At 49.4% G+C, this 15379-nt stretch overlaps 1 protein-coding gene across 1 annotated transcript; it reads right to left on the bottom strand.

Moving 5' to 3' along the window:
* Positions 1-6818: 6818 nt before the first annotated feature.
* Positions 6819-7604, bottom strand: GJB6 (gap junction protein beta 6). Its single transcript, XM_029210315.1, has one exon. The coding sequence runs from the start codon at positions 7602-7604 to the stop codon at positions 6819-6821; it is 786 nt and encodes a 261-aa protein (XP_029066148.1).
* Positions 7605-15379: the final 7775 nt, after the last annotated feature.

The following is a 15379-nucleotide window of genomic DNA, read 5'->3' as shown; positions in this document are numbered from 1 at the left end:
CTCCTGGCCAAGTACAACTAAAACCCCTGGAAATTATATAAAAGCAAACAGCTCTGAAAGCTGGTGAGAAGGGAGCAGACCAGGCAGGGCCCTCGGGCAGACCCTTCAGTGCGGTTTCTCTCGGAAAGGTGAGGCAAGGCAGGGCAGACGGGCGTAGGGTTAGCTAGCGTGAAACATTTCAGCGACTGGTCTGGGGCCTGGCTCTGGGGTGATTAGGGCAGGTGGACAGTGGTCTGGCGTGTGAGAGCCTGAGAGAAGGGGTGTGGGTGTGGGTTTTGGGTTGGTTGGTGGGCATATGAAAAGTGCACGTCACGGAAGAGTTGTTTGCTGTCTCTAGGAATTAGCCAGCCCTGGGAGGGGCCGTCTCCCCAGTGTTAGTAAGGCCACAGATGCCAAAGCATCAGGATAAAAAGGCATGCTTAATACACGGGCCATTAAAAAACCTCAGCACATTTAAAATAGTTGAAATAATAGAGTGTGTTCTCTGATGGAAGCAGTGGAATCAAAGTGGAGATCAATAATTATTAATCGATAATAAGTGGAAAGAAAGAAAACGGAAACATCTCTGAACACTTGGAAACTAAAACACAGTTCTAAGTAAACCATGGGTCAATACATTGTATTGAATGAAATTCAATACAATGTATTGAATGAAAATAAAAAATCCAAGGGATCAAAATTTGCAAGACACACTGATAGGGTGTTACAGCACTGAATGCAAACATGAGTGAAGAAGAGAAGACGCAAGTCAATAGACCATGTTCCCACTTCAAGAATCTAGAAAGAGTAGTGAAAAATAAGCCCAAAGCAAGCAAAAGCAAGACAATAATAAAGAGCGGAAATCAATTCAATTGAAAACAGAAAATGAATAGAGCAAATTGATGAAACAAAGAGCTGGTTCTTTGCAAAGATCAATAAAACTGATGAACTTCCAGCAAGACTGACAAAGGGAAAAAAAAAGAGAGAGAGAGAAGACACAAATGACCAGTATCAGGACTCAAACAGGGCACATCACTACAGACCCTGCAGGCATCAAAAGGATAATAAGGAGTACTATAAACAATTCTATATTTACAAAGTTTGCAAGTTAGATGAAATGGATCACTCCCTCAAGAAACACAAGCTATCACAACTCACCAAATATGAAATAGATAATTTTAAGATCTTTGTAACTATTAAGGATATTGAATTTGTTAAAGAGAAACTCAAGAAATGTCCAGACCCAGATAGTTTCATTGGGAAATTCCACCAAATGTTTAAAGAAGGATTACACCTGTTCTGCATGACCTATTCCAGAAGACAGAGGAGGCAAGACCATTCCCCAGTTCATTTTGTGGTGCTGGTATTACCCTGACACAAACCAGACAAAGACAATACAAAAAAAGAAAACTACAGACCAACATCCCCCAAGAACGTAGATGTAAGAAGGCTTAATATTAACAAATGAAATTCAGTAATATATAAAGAGAATTACACACCATGGCCAAGTGAGGTTCGTTTCAAGGATGCCAGGTCGTTTCTGTATGAAGATTAGTCAAGGTAATCCATCATATTAATGGGCTGAAGAAGAAAAATCACATGATCATATCATTTAATGCAACATTTTTTCCCACAAAATTCAACACCTATTCATAATAAAAACCGGCAGAAAAATAGGAATAGAGGGGAACTTGCTCAACTTGATAAAGAGCATCTACAAAAACCCTACAGTTAACATTGTACTTAGTGGTGAAAGATTGAATCCTTTCCCCTTAAGATCAGGAACAAGAATTTCTGCTTTTATCATTCCTATTCAACATAGTGCTTGAAGTTCTAGCCAGTGCTACATGGCAAGAAAAAGAAATATAAGACACACAGATCATAAAGGAAGAGATAAAACTATCTCTATTTGCAGATGGTATGATTGTGCACAAAATCCCGTGGAAACTACAGAAATCTAGAACTTTTAAATGAATTCAGCAAGATCACAGATTACAAGCAAATAAGCCAAGAAATATAATGGTTATTTCTATATACCGGCAATGAACATACGGACAATGAAATTAAAATACGATACTATTCACAATCACTCAAAGGAAATGAAATACTTAGAAGTAAATCTTTTTACTTTTTACATAAAATGAAACTTTTCGTATTCGTATGCTGAAAACTATGCAATGTTGATGAAAGAAATCAAAGATGGAGTAAATAAACAGAGAGATATGCTGTGTATATGGATAAAAGATTTGACATAATAAAGATGTCAATTCTCTGCAAATTGATATACAAGTTTAATGCCATTTTTATCAAACACACAGCAAGATTTTTTTGTAGACATAGGCAAGATTATTCTAAAATTTATATGGAAAGGGAAAGAAACTAGAGTAGCTGAAAAAATTTGAAAAAGGAGAATAAAGAGGGAAGAATCACTCGAGCATTCAAGACATTAATGAAGCACAGGAATCAGGACTGTGGTGCTGGTGGAGGGAGAGAACAGAGGTCAGTGGAACAGAGAACCCAGAAATAGCCCCACACAAACATGCCCAGTTGATTTTTTTAAAAATTTATTTTATATTTGGCTGTGTTGGGTTTTCGTTGCCGCGCGCGGGCTTTCTCTAGTTGCAGCGAGCAGGGGCTACTCTTCGTTGCGGTGCGTGGGCTTCTCATTGCGTTGGCTTCTCTTGTTGCAGAGCACGGGCTCTAGGCGCACGGGCTTTAGTAGTCGTGGCTCACGGGCTCTGGAGTGCAGGCTCCGTAGTTGTGGCGCACGGGTTTAGTTGCTACGTGGCATGTGGGATCTTCCCGGACCAGGGCTCGAACCCGTGTTCCCTGCACTGGCAGGCGGATTCTTAACCACTGCGCTGCCAGGGAAGCCCTCCAGTTGATTTTTAACAAAGTGCCAAAGCCATTCAATGGAGGAAAGCAAGCCTTTCATCACATGGTGCTGGGGCAGCTGGATGTCGACAGACAACAAGTGAACCTCAAGTCTCAGACCTTTTATAAAAATTAACACAAAATGAACCACAGACTTCAATGTAAAGCATAAAACTAGACAGCTTTTAGAAAAAGCATAGGAGAAAATCTTTGGAATCTAGGGCTAGGCAAAGAGTTCTTAGATTTGCCACCAAAGCCACAACCCATAAAATTAAAAAAATGATAAATTGGACTTCATTAAAATGAAAAGCTATTGCTTTGCAAAAGACCCTGTTAAGAAGATGAAAAGAAAAGCCACAGAGTGAAAAATATTTACAAACCACTGTCTGTGTCCAAGGACTTGTGTCTAGAGTGTCTACAGTACATAAAGATCTCTCAAAACTCAACAGTAAGAAAACAAACAATCCAATTAGAGAACGAGCGAAAGAAATGAAGAGGACAGAGAGATGGCAAAGAAGCACATGAAAAGGTGGTCAAGTTCATTAGCTACTTGTGAAATGCACATGCAACACACCTATCAGAATGACAAAATGACGTGGGAAGCTATATTCAATGTCTTGTAATAACCTATAATGGAAAAGAATCTATGTATTACTGAATCACTTTTCTGTACACCTGAAACTAACACAACATTGTAAATCAACTATACTTCAATCTAAAAACCGGTTATTGAAAATAAAAAGAATGGCTAAAATGAAAAATAACACCACCACCAAATGCTGGCGAGGCTCAGGAAAGACCGGGTGACTTAGACGTTGCTGGTGGGGGTGTGTAATGATGCAGCTGCTCTGGAAAACACTGGCTGCTTTTCAAAAATGAAACGTGCAACCGCAACCACCATGCAGCCCAGCAGTGGGAGCAAACTCTTGGTGCGGCGACCCAAGTGAATCTCCAGAGAATTACACTGAGAAAAAAATCCAGTCCCAGTGGTTGCACACTGCACGATACCGTTTATGTAACTTACCTGAAATGACAGAATCAGAGAAATGGTGAGCAAATTAGTGGTTGCCAGGAGTGGGTGGGATCGGAATCGGAGGGTATCAGGTATGGGTATAAAAGGGCCCCACCAGGATCCTGGTGGTGATGGAAATGTTCTGTATCTGGACTGTGTCAGTGTTGTGTCCTGCTGAGATCTTGGACTGTAGTTTTTCGAGATGTTACCATTGGGGGAAACTGCCCAAAGCACACGAGACGTCTGTTTTATTTCTTCCACCTACATGTGTCTACAGTTATCTCAAAATAACAAGTTTAATTAAAAAAAGAAAAGAACATGAACAGGACAATTGGGAAATTATGAACATGGACTGGCTATTTTAGTGTGATGGTGCCATTGTGTTTTTGTTTTAAAAGCTTAGCCTATGCTCTTTTTTTCTTAATATTTATTTATTGGCTGTGTCGGGTCTTAGTTGCGGTACGTGGGATCTTTGTTGCGGCATGCAGGATCTTTCCTCGTGGCGCGCAGATTTCTCTCTAGTTGTGGTGCGAGGGCTCAGTAGTTGTGGCACTCGGCCTTCTCTCTAGTTGTGGCATGCGGGCTTAGTTGCTCTGCGGCATGTGGGATCTTAGTTCCCCGACCAGGGATTGAACCCATGTCCCTTGCATTGGAAGGCAGATTCTTAACCACTGGACCAGCAGGGAGGTCCCAGTCTATACTCTTAAAGGACCCATATTGAAATATCTGCAGAAGAAACGATCTGTCTGGGATTTGCTTTACAGTCATCCAGGCTGGGGGATAATCGGGCGAGACCCTCCGAATGTGAACGGGCACGGCTAGATGGTTGTTGGAGCTGGATGAGGGATGATGGGCAACTTAGCACTGTGGTCCCTAAGCACCAAGCTGTGGGAGCGGCAGTGAAGCCACCGATCCTGGAGACATTCAGCCTGCTTTGAATCTTGGCTCTGCTGCTGATTAGCTGGGTAAACTTGGTCAAGTTATTTAACCTCTGAGCCTCAGTGGCCTCATCTGTAAAACGGGGATAATATCTCACAAGGAAGAGTGCAGGGAGAGGAGAGGAAAGGTCTCCACCCGAGGGAGAGGGCGAGGGAGAGAAGCCAGTGCAGGAGGCCCAAGGGTAGGGGACAGTGTCTCGGAATCCAGACAGAACAAGGCCTCAAGGAGAGCTTTACGAGGATGACGCTGAGAAGAGGCCATTACACTGGTGTCAGAATGTCACTGGTGCTTATGGCGGCCTGGGCTGGTAGTGGGGCTGGGCCCAGATTAAGGTGCTGGGAGGTGACGGGTGGGCGAGGCCGGCAGTGTGGCCACCACCTCAGACCCGGAGGGGCGGCCGAGACACAGCTCCGGGGGCAGGAGCGCTGAGGGCAGTGAAGGAGCGGAGGAGAGACGGAAAATGGAGGAAGGGGGTGGCTGGGAGCCCTGGGAGCATGGCGGGTGGGACGAGCCTCTCCCATGCAGTGGGGCTGCCACCAAAGCCTTTTCATCCCCCCCCATGTCCCTCCATCCTGTTTATGGGCTTTGCTTGAGACCCATTCAAACAGCCGTTTATCCGGAAAGGTTGTCATGGGACCATCAGGAATTATGGAGGCGGACTGGATTTTCCCTGTGAAAAAATCGTGGTTTTGTTCTTAAAGGTTAGATCTTGGTTTTCATGGATCGCTACTAAAATACTTATGGATGAAAGGATATGTCTGGAATTTGCTTCGGACTCTGAAGAAAATGAGACTTCCTGTTTTGCGTTTCTGGGGAGAGGGTCTGGAACCCCGGCACGCAGGTCCAGCCCTGGAGAATATTCGCGGTTCACCAGGTGTCCCTATGCGTAGCACGTGTGCTGACTGCACCCTTCACAGGGGTGGCCTTGGGGTGTGACATCTCCATGGTGATTGGTCCTCAGCTGGTGCACCAATACCCCCACTAAAGGCATCTGTGTCCCACCTGGAAAGCCCGGGAGGAAGCCCTCCCCTTTACCACCTGTGGGTGCAGAGCTGTGGACTGAAGGGCCCTCTCCCCTTGTCCAAGGGGCTGGAAGCTGACCCAGGGGACACTTTCTATGTCTTGGAGCAGCCGACCCCTCTCCAAGCTGAGGCCTGGGGGGCTGCTAAAGCGACCCTGCTAGAGGGATGTGAAGAGGGTGCAGGGGTGCGCGGACACCAGCACTCCAGCCACGCGGCCTCCCCAGCCGCCTGCCCCGAGCTGCCCATCAGGTCGCCAGCGACGCAGTGGCCCAGAAGGAACAGAAGGCTTCAGCAAAGGGCTCATCTTTATTGAGGGAGCGCGTTCCTGCATCAGCCGTTCACGAGGACTGCAAATCAGCCCCTCTGAAAAGCTTCCCGCTTCCATACAGTTCCGGCCATGCCCAGACAGCAGTGAAAATATATGGTACAGTGAACCCTTTCCACCCTAAGAGCCGTGACAGTTCACACATTTGTCAGCAGACAAGGAAAAACAATACCTACAACGAGACAGAGTAAGCTTAAATATTAGACACTGAAGGCATGATTCTAAAATTAACATTGTGTGTTTCCCCAGGTAAGGAAGACCAGTCATTATAAAAATACTTTACATAAATTCAAAATCAGAACTAAAACATTCAATCCTATAAAAATATCTCTTCCTAATAAAAGTATCAATTTCTAGATAAATGTTTTGTCGACAACAGTTACGTCCTTAAATTTTCAGGAAATACCCCCATGTCAGACGGTCCACTTAAACCCACATGTAAAAGTCACACCGAGGCCCGGCTGTAGAGCCGGGCCACACATTTGATTACGTGGCCCATTCATGGCCCAATTATTCTACAGAAAGCTAACTCAGGTATCTATGAATGGTGAAAGCCGTTTGTAAGGACAGAGTCTCAGCCGAGAGCCAGGACACCTGGTCGGCGCTGCCTTCTGGGGAAGGCCGCAGTTCTGTGACGCTACGTCAGCTGCGTGATGCCTGGCCCCGTTTAACTAGGAAACCCCGTGATGGCGTTTTGCCCGCTCTCGGAAATCAGCTCATTCATTTCGTTCTGTTTACTCTCTTTGAGGGCGTGGTTGGGGGGGGTTCTTTGCCTCTGTGCTCGCTTGGATCTCCTGAAACACACTTTGAGCAGCAGGTAGCACAACTCGGCCACGTTGAGCAGCATGCAGATCACGGACGCGGAGATCATGAAGATGGTGAACACGGTCTTCTCCGTGGGCCTGGAGATGAAGCAGTCCACGAGGTTGGGGCAGGGATCGATGCCACACTTCAGCACCCAGGGCAGGTGGTACCCGTTGTACAGGAAGTAGAAGACGTACATGAAGGCGGCCTCGAAGATGATCCGGAAGAAGATGCTGCTGCTGTAGGTCCACCACAGGGAGCCCTCGATCCGGATCTTCTGCCGTTTGATGTCTTCCAAATCCTTGAACTCGTTCCTCTTCTCCCCACGCTTGAACCGGCGCGCGGCCTCCTGTCTGTAGTAGGCCACGTGCATGGCCACCAGCAGGGCCGGCGTGGACACGAAGATGAGCTGCAGCGCCCAGAGCCGGATGTGGGACACGGGGAAGAAGTGGTCGTAGCACACGTTCTTGCACCCGGGCTGCAGCGTGTTGCACACGAAGTCGGCCTGCTCATCTCCCCACACCTCCTGGGCGGCCACCACAAGGATCATGACGCGGAAAATGAAGATGACGGTGATCCACACCTTCCCGATGCTGGTGGAGTGTTTGTTCACGCCCCCGATGAACGTGTGCAGCGTGCCCCAGTCCATCCTGCCGCTTTATCCTGAACAGGCGAAAATTAGCACAGGGCAGTTAGCGGAACCTTCCTTCAACTTGTAAAACTGCTGTAATGTTACAGACAGGAGCACGTTTCTCTTGAGCTCACCCCGTGAGCTGCTAGGAGGTGGTTTTCTGGGAGGAACAACACCCACTCTGAAAGCACTATCGCGTTCTGGCGTGGGTTTACAAGCCTCTGGATCCAGCTGAACTCGGATTATACGTTAGGTTGCTGCCTGACACTCATCACTAACCCAGGACCTCAGGCAAACACATTCGTTTCCAAGCTCCCTTTTAATCCCTGTTTCGCTTTGCCCAAGGGATCACAGATGTTCCTCAGTAGATTTTTTTTTTTTTTTTTTTTTTTTTTTTTGCGGTACGCGGGCCTCTCACTGCTGTGGCCTCTCCCGCTACGGAGCACAGGCTCCGGATGCGCAGGCCCAGCGGCCGTGGCTCACGGGCCCAGCCGCTCCGTGGCATGTGGGATCTTCCCGGACCGGGACACGAACCCGTGTCCCCTGCATCGGCAGGCGGACCCTCAACCACTGCGCCACCGGGGAAGCCCCCTCAGTAGATTTTATTTGTTAAAGGGTTTATCCAAGAAAAGAAATCATTCACTGGAATGACACAATCTGTTTTACCCAATGGACTAAGAAGGGGAAAAAAGGAAACCAAACACTTACTAGTTCACTTTGTACAATATGCTTGTATTTACTTCTAGCTTGAACAACATCACCTGCCATAATCATGTGTTCTTAGGAAACCTAACGCCGTAAACTACTCAAAGAGCCTCTTCCAAAATAGAACCACAGGCTTTTACAAAAAGTGCTCACTTTTCTCCCCTTAATGGGCAGCGCTGCTCCCCCGCCGGACAGGTGCCAAGTTTACAGCAAGAGCCGCAGGTGCGGGACCAGCCCCGCCTGCAGTGCAGGGTCCCCTGTGAAGGCTCTGATCCAACGTCCTGAGGCGAAGGGGCCTTGACTTCTAAAGAAACTCTGCACAAATCAAACGGACCCCTTCTGCATTGCCACGGCAGACCAAAGAGTTGGTCAGTATTCTGCTCAGAAAAAAAAAGAATAATGGACCCTTTGAGAATCTTCTGAAAGACCATCTCCTCAGAAAAACACGCTCACCCAAGTTCTCATAGCCTTTTCGGGGGAGGGGCCCCAAAGGCCTTCTGTAAACCCCCCTGGGGGAGACTTTCTTGCACTTGAACGTGGGCTCAGGCTTCTCCCTCTCAGGCTGGTGAGGAGAGTGGAGCCCGAGCGCCCTGGGCGGCTCTTCACGCGCATTTCCAGAACGACCCGCACACGGGTGGGCGTCCACCTGGCCGGGAACGGGGGCCAGGGCCTGGAAGGAGCCCCGGGAGCAGCGAAGGGGCTGGGGGCTGGATTCCTGTGTGAATCCAGGACTAAACGGGACTCAAAGGCGGAGTGTACACACAGCCAGGTTTTTGCTTTTTGAAAAGGAGAACTGAGAAAAAAGCACAGCTCTTTAAACACACACTCCTTAAAGCTGTGTTTCCTTGTCCTTAATGCTTCTGATCGGAGGCTGTGTGAGCCTCCGATGCGGGTCTGGGGGGACACGGGGGCCTCGGTCAGGAAGACTGGTCTCAGGATCTGCGTCTAACCCCCGCCTCAGACCACTGACCCCATGACCTAAAGGATTTCCAAGTCCGCGGTAATGAGTCTTTGATTTAAAAACCTTATTGGAGAGCTGTGAACTGTAGAATTCACTCTCCGCTCCTGGTGGAAGTTGTTAGAATAAATCTGCCCAGTTGTAGCCCTCCTGAGCTGGAAGCACCGGGATGCACCCAGTGGAAGGAAGAAACACAAATATCGTGAGGTTTGAATATATTTTACAGTGTCGACTCACCTGGGAGGTCCATCCTCTCTGTTTACAAGCTGGAGATATTCTCTAGTTAACTGGTAAACATCTCCCACTGAAGAGTGGGGAATTCAACGCCCGACCAGCAAGGTTTTGATTTCTCAAATAAAGGTCACATTTTCTCCAACCCTCCAAAGTGCAGAGAGTTGAAACTCCCCCACCAGTAAGAAGGCTGTTTCCTCTCTGAGTTGTCTATCTTCAGCTGCCTGAGGAAGGCAGCACCCTCCCCCTCCCAGGGGCCAGAGGCCACTGGCCTGAAGGAATTCAGAGAGGCTGACGTCATGGGAGAGATCAGGAGGTCAAATCTCCCCCCACGAGGTACCCGCTTTCTAGAGCAGAATCCTTGACTCCTGCCCCCTGGGGCATCTTGTAAAAAACAGGGGCAATTATTGTGGCAGCGTCTTTATTTCTTTTGACTTTTCTGGGTCCCCAGATTACACGCTCTATCAAAGTCGCAAAGCTGAACAGAAAATAATCTGTTTTACGATACTTATTGACTCTGACTAAAAATCAGCAATTTGCCTTTAAAGGGTGAAAAAGAAATGAGATGGCTTCCTACGGCGTCTGTTCCCATCCTTCCTATGGCGTCTGTTCCCATCCTTCCTATGGCGTCTGTTCCCATCCTTCCCTTAGGGAGAAGCCCTGTTGTCTGGATGAATGTCACTGTCGAGGCTTTGAACAGAAGCAGAGCTCACCTCACCTCCTAGAAGACTGGCCGGGGGGTGTGGACCCCCCCCAGGCTTCCTGCCCTGAGGCCGCAGCCACTGCTCCCAGGACTCTTCCAGGGCAGGAGAGCCTCAGGGGGGCCTGCCAGAAACATTTTGGTGGCAGAAGATGTGAAGACGCTTTGAAAATTACTTTCCAAAGTAACTGTCTCCGGCGGTACCCCTCACAATTAGTATTAAACAAAGCTTTAATAATAAAAAGCTTTGTTCAATAAAAAGCAAAATATTAACTCTTTCTTTGTGAACCAGAGCGGTTTATTTTATTTTACTTTTTTTTTTTTTTAGTTTTTGGCCACACTCCGTAGCGTGTGGGATCTTTGTTCCCTGACCAGGGATCGAACCTGCACCTCCTGCCTTGGAAGGCAGAGTCTTAACCACTGGACCGCCGGGGAAGTCCCCAGACTGGTTTATTTTAACTGGCACCTTCCTGGCTGTCTTTTAGGCAAAGAATAAGTTTGCTTGGCTCCTGTGTAGAAAGGTGGTTGACAATCAAGCTCACAGAAGCAAACGCCACTGGGCTGTGCAGTGTCTCTAGTCACTGCGGACACACAGCTGCGGTCCAATTGCTTAGCTCTGAAAATAGGAAATCAGTGACCCGACTTCTGATGACACAGAGTGTTAGGAAGAGAGATGGTGCTTCCCTCTTAAATTCAAAGAGTTAAAGTCCATTAGCATTCTGCCTCAGTAATATAATTTCTTGTTTTAAAAATTCTTATTTAAGAATTTAAGCATAACTAGTTGCTTAACAAAGCCGTGTCAGTTTCACCGATGACAGGACCAAAACTAAAGCCCCAGCATCCCCTCAGCAACTGCACTCCCTCCAAAGCCACCCCCGACGCCCCGTCGGGCCTGAGGACAGAGCATCCCTCACCACGTCCACATTGGCTCCGGACAGTGGAGGACTCTGTGCTGATGAGATGCGATAACGCCAAGGCAAAAGCAGCGCCTGAGGCACTCGCAGCCCTGCGGCCAGAGGAGACTCAGGGTGAGGTTCCCTCTTGTGGGACCCGGCTCCCCTGCACCATCGATCACCGACCACCGGGCCACCAGTGGCGCTCAGCACTCCCAGGAACGGTAACCCGGGTGCAGCTTCCGGAGGGCCGTGAGGGTGTGACCCGTGAAGGGAAAACTAGTAGCTGTGGCCACAGCCCTTCAGCTCCTCCCCGGGGGTCCACTGCACGACCCCGGGTGGTAGTTTTTCTTCATCCCCAGAACTGTTAAGGGGGCTGTCTGGACCTGCCAGTTTCCTGATGCCCTGTACTTCAAATACACAGTAACATCAAAATAAAATCTTTAGTGTGGATCCTTTTCCCTTTCAAAATAATAATAATAACAATAATGATAATGATAATAATGCCCAATCCCAAACCTCAAGCCCATGCCCCTGAGCATTAAAAAAAAAAGAAGGTGGAGTTTGAGGAACTGGATATACTCCCTTACCCCACAAGTCAGCAGCCTAAAAAAAAAAATTCTTAAACTCTCTCCATAATCAAGAAGAGTCTTTTCCTTTTGTCTCTGGAAATCTCAGGTCATCCAAGGGACAAACTGATAGCTGATTTTTAAATTTAGTGACTCAAAAATCCATCAACTGTCCCTTCAAAGTAATGACCAGTGATCAAATGGATTTAGGATTTATATACTTCTTCAAAATTAACTCAATAAAAATGAAAAAAATCCTGTCTATGGAGTCTAAACATAAAAATGGACAATTCATAGAATTACATGTACTTCTTTTTTTTTTTTGTCCAAAGTAAACTTTGATGGTTCTGAGCTATCATAATCCAAGATTCAATGTAATCGTATGTCCATATGTGGGAGGTGTGTTATATAATGGGGGTCTTCTGAATTAAATTCTTTGGAGAATACAATCAATATTTATTAAAGGATAAATTTTAAATTAAAATATGTTCTAATTTGAATATATATGTATATTCAAAAATGTATTTAATATATACAGTTAAAGTCCAAAGGAAACTGCCACAATTATTTAGAATCTAAACCCACAAAATATTTTTTCAGGAAGGAGTATTTTAATACTGTACATGTAATTCTTAATCCATTTAAGAATTCAAAGAGTTAAAAAAATTTTTTTCCATTTAGCAGTCTCTGTTCCCTGAAGCAAACCTGTGTCCTTTCCAAACACTTAAGTCCAGCTGGAGTTAAATGATCCTGGGAATAAAAACAGAAAAAGCCCTCTGGGGACCCCGGTCCATTCTCATGGATCAAACGAGTCAAACAGAAATCTTACCATGATAATGAAGCCACTGGCAGGATTATGCCCTCACGGACCCAGAAGCTTGGGCCAGAAATTATTTCCCCACAATTTCATTCTACCTAAAATTTTTAACTAAAATATACCACTCACAGCTCCTAGAACATTCAGACTGAGCCAGGGGTGCATGGTAAGGACCCGCAAGTTAGAATTTTCCTCTCACCCTGTTGAAATTGTTCAGTCAGAACCTCTGCTGGTTCTTTTCCTTCTTAAAGCTCTTATACTTCAGAAAAGTCAAAGAAAAAGAGAATGAAGTTCCCATTTCCTGAATCAGAATTTTGTTTTAAATCAAGACACCGTGAAGCAGCTGAACTGACTGACGCCTTCTGGGTTGGGTCCACGCGGTGATGGCAACGGGAACACCCCTCCCCCAGTTATATCACAGGCTCTCTCTATGGACGTTCTCTCTTCATAACCCCTTCTCCCCTGCCTGGCAGGGTTCCAACACCACCCCAGTGGCTCTGGGATTCGGAGCAGCAGACAAAGCTCTACACAGCACATCCTGCAATTCTAAGGAGTCTGGCTGGGGCAGGACGTCTTCTTCTAGAATACTGACCAGACTCTGCCAGAACTGGGGCAAGAAAAGACTTGTGTGGCATCAAGTCCGCCCAAGGGAGAGAGCAAAAGTGCGTGGCTGAATTCAACCGTGCGCTAAACCCACGGCCAGATTCGACCTGGGGGACATGGTGCCCCCAGCCCCTGCAGGCGTCCGCAGCTGCATCCAGGCCGCACTCACCTCAGACTCCGTCCTGCTCTCCAGGAAGGGAGGCCAAGCCGGTCAAAATCACACACCCTGTGCCGGGTGACACCTGGGGCCGGGCTCCTCCACAAGACAAGAAGTACTTTCCGGTGCCGCCACCTTTTACTGAGATGTGTCACCAGTGACAATTACTGTTGTCCAGTGATTGTGCTATTGTCACGTGCGGCTCCCAGGCTCCCAGGCTTACGTCCAGCGGCCGCTCCGGCCAGTTCCACCTGGGCTTGCCGGCTAGTCCCGCTCCCCTAAACGCGAGCCGAACCTCGTCAGGGACCCACGAAAGCCAAGAAAATCCAAAAGGCAGCAGAGGAGGTGGGGGAAAGGGGCACCTGTACCCACGAGGTGACGCATCTGCAAAACCTGTTGTGCGAGTCAGGGGGGACCGTCCGGTGTAAAAGTCAAACCAGTCCATCCTCGTTCCTGCGAGCGCGCCGGGCCGCGGGAGGATGCGGGGCGCGGGCGGCTTCGCGGACCGCCCCCCACCCGCGGGCCCTGGAGCGGGTCGCCGACGGGGGCGGGCGCGGGGGATGAGGGGGAGGGGGCCAAGGGCCTCCGACCTACCTGCTCCGGCTTCCGGAGACAAGCCCTCCGCCCGAGGGGCCGAGAGGTAGCGCCCCCCTCACCTGCTCGGCGGGGATGCGGCCGGGCGCGGGGTCCGGGCGCGGGGTCCGGGCGCGGGGCGGCGCCTGCGCGGCCGCCGGACTGCCAGGAAGGGCAGGGAGCCGCAGGGAGCCGCGAGCTCGGCGGGAGTGCGACGTCTGCAGCTGCCCTCCGCCCGCTCCGGGATGGCCCGGCTCCCACCTGCAGCGCCTTTTAACCGCGCCCCACCCCGCCTCTGTCCTGACGCTCCTCGGGCGGGAGGCGAGACGAGCGCGCGGGAATCGGAGCGCGCCCGCCCCGGGGCGCGGGCTGCGGGGCGCACGGGCTTGCGGGGCGGGCACTCCCTCTGCGGCGCGGGGCGCGGGGCCTGGCCCAGCCCGGTCCGGGCCCGGCGGGGCGGCCCTGGTGTCCCCGCAGCGCCGGGGGGTCGGGGGCAGGGCCTGCGCCCGCGCCCCCCGGGAGCAGGCCTGGCCGAGTGGGCCCGCAGCCAGGCTTCCGACGGGCTCGACCCGGTGGGATCGGTGCTCAGCGCAGGCTGTGTTTTTCCCGGGACTTAGCCTACTCTTTTCCGGACACTGCCGCCCTCTTAGCAGCCCGCCAGGCGCCCGTGCAAGGCCCTGTCAGAGAGCAGCCTGGAGGCACAGAGACTGTGGGTCTTTATTCATTAATGACCACGTTATTGAGTTAAAGGGGTTATTTTATTAGTCACCTCTGCTTTTTGCCCCCTCATCCCGGGAAGCGAAGGGGGCCTTCCTCAGCCAGCCCCGCACTCCTGGCAAAGACCCGGCCCGCGCCCCCTCCCACAGGTCGGCTGTGAATGCCCAAGGCCGCCCCAGGCAGGGCACAAACGTTGGCATAGTAAAATAACTCAATTTTTAAAATTTTAATTAATTAATTTATTGTCCGCGATGGGTCTTCATTGCAGTGCACTGACTTCTCATTGCAGAGCATGAGCTCTGGGCACGTGGGCTTCAGTAGTTGTGGTACGCGGGCTCTAGAGTGCAGGCTCAGTAGTTGTGGCGCACGGGCTTAGTTGCTCTGCGGCATGTGGGATCTTCCCAGACCAGGGCTCGAACCCGTGTTCCCTGCATTGGCAGGCAGATTCTTAACCACTGAGCCACCAATGAAGTCCCTAAATAACTCACTTTTTAAAGTAGATTGTAAACTTCTTTGGGGATTATAAGCAGTTTAAGACTTTTTCTCATTCCCACAGCACCAGGCAGGGTCCTTACCCCGCTCCGTGAGGGTCTGCATCTTGACTGGTGGAGCCCACCGGCACAGCAGCTGAGCCTGGAAATGGCTCTTGCTCCTGAGGCAGGACTGCCCACATTCCCACTCCCGCGGCTGGTTCCGCACGACACCGCCTGAGCGGTCATGCTCCGGACCAGCGGCCGCTGTTCCGGGACCATCGAGGAAAGAACTTTGCAACCAAAGCAGCCACAGAGAATGTGTTGCTTTTGCTAGTGTCCAAGAAAGGGACCACCTCAACACAGGGCAAAAAACCATCTCTTCCATTTGGGTGATCTG

The sequence above is a fragment of the Monodon monoceros genome, unplaced genomic scaffold, assembly GCF_005190385.1.
Source record: "Monodon monoceros isolate NGI ecotype Baffin Bay Population unplaced genomic scaffold, NGI_Narwhal_1 Super_Scaffold_8, whole genome shotgun sequence".
Classification (NCBI taxonomy): domain Eukaryota; kingdom Metazoa; phylum Chordata; class Mammalia; order Artiodactyla; family Monodontidae; genus Monodon; species Monodon monoceros.
The sequence above is the reverse complement of the archived record's forward strand: the minus strand, read 5'-3'. Positions and strand labels throughout refer to the sequence as shown.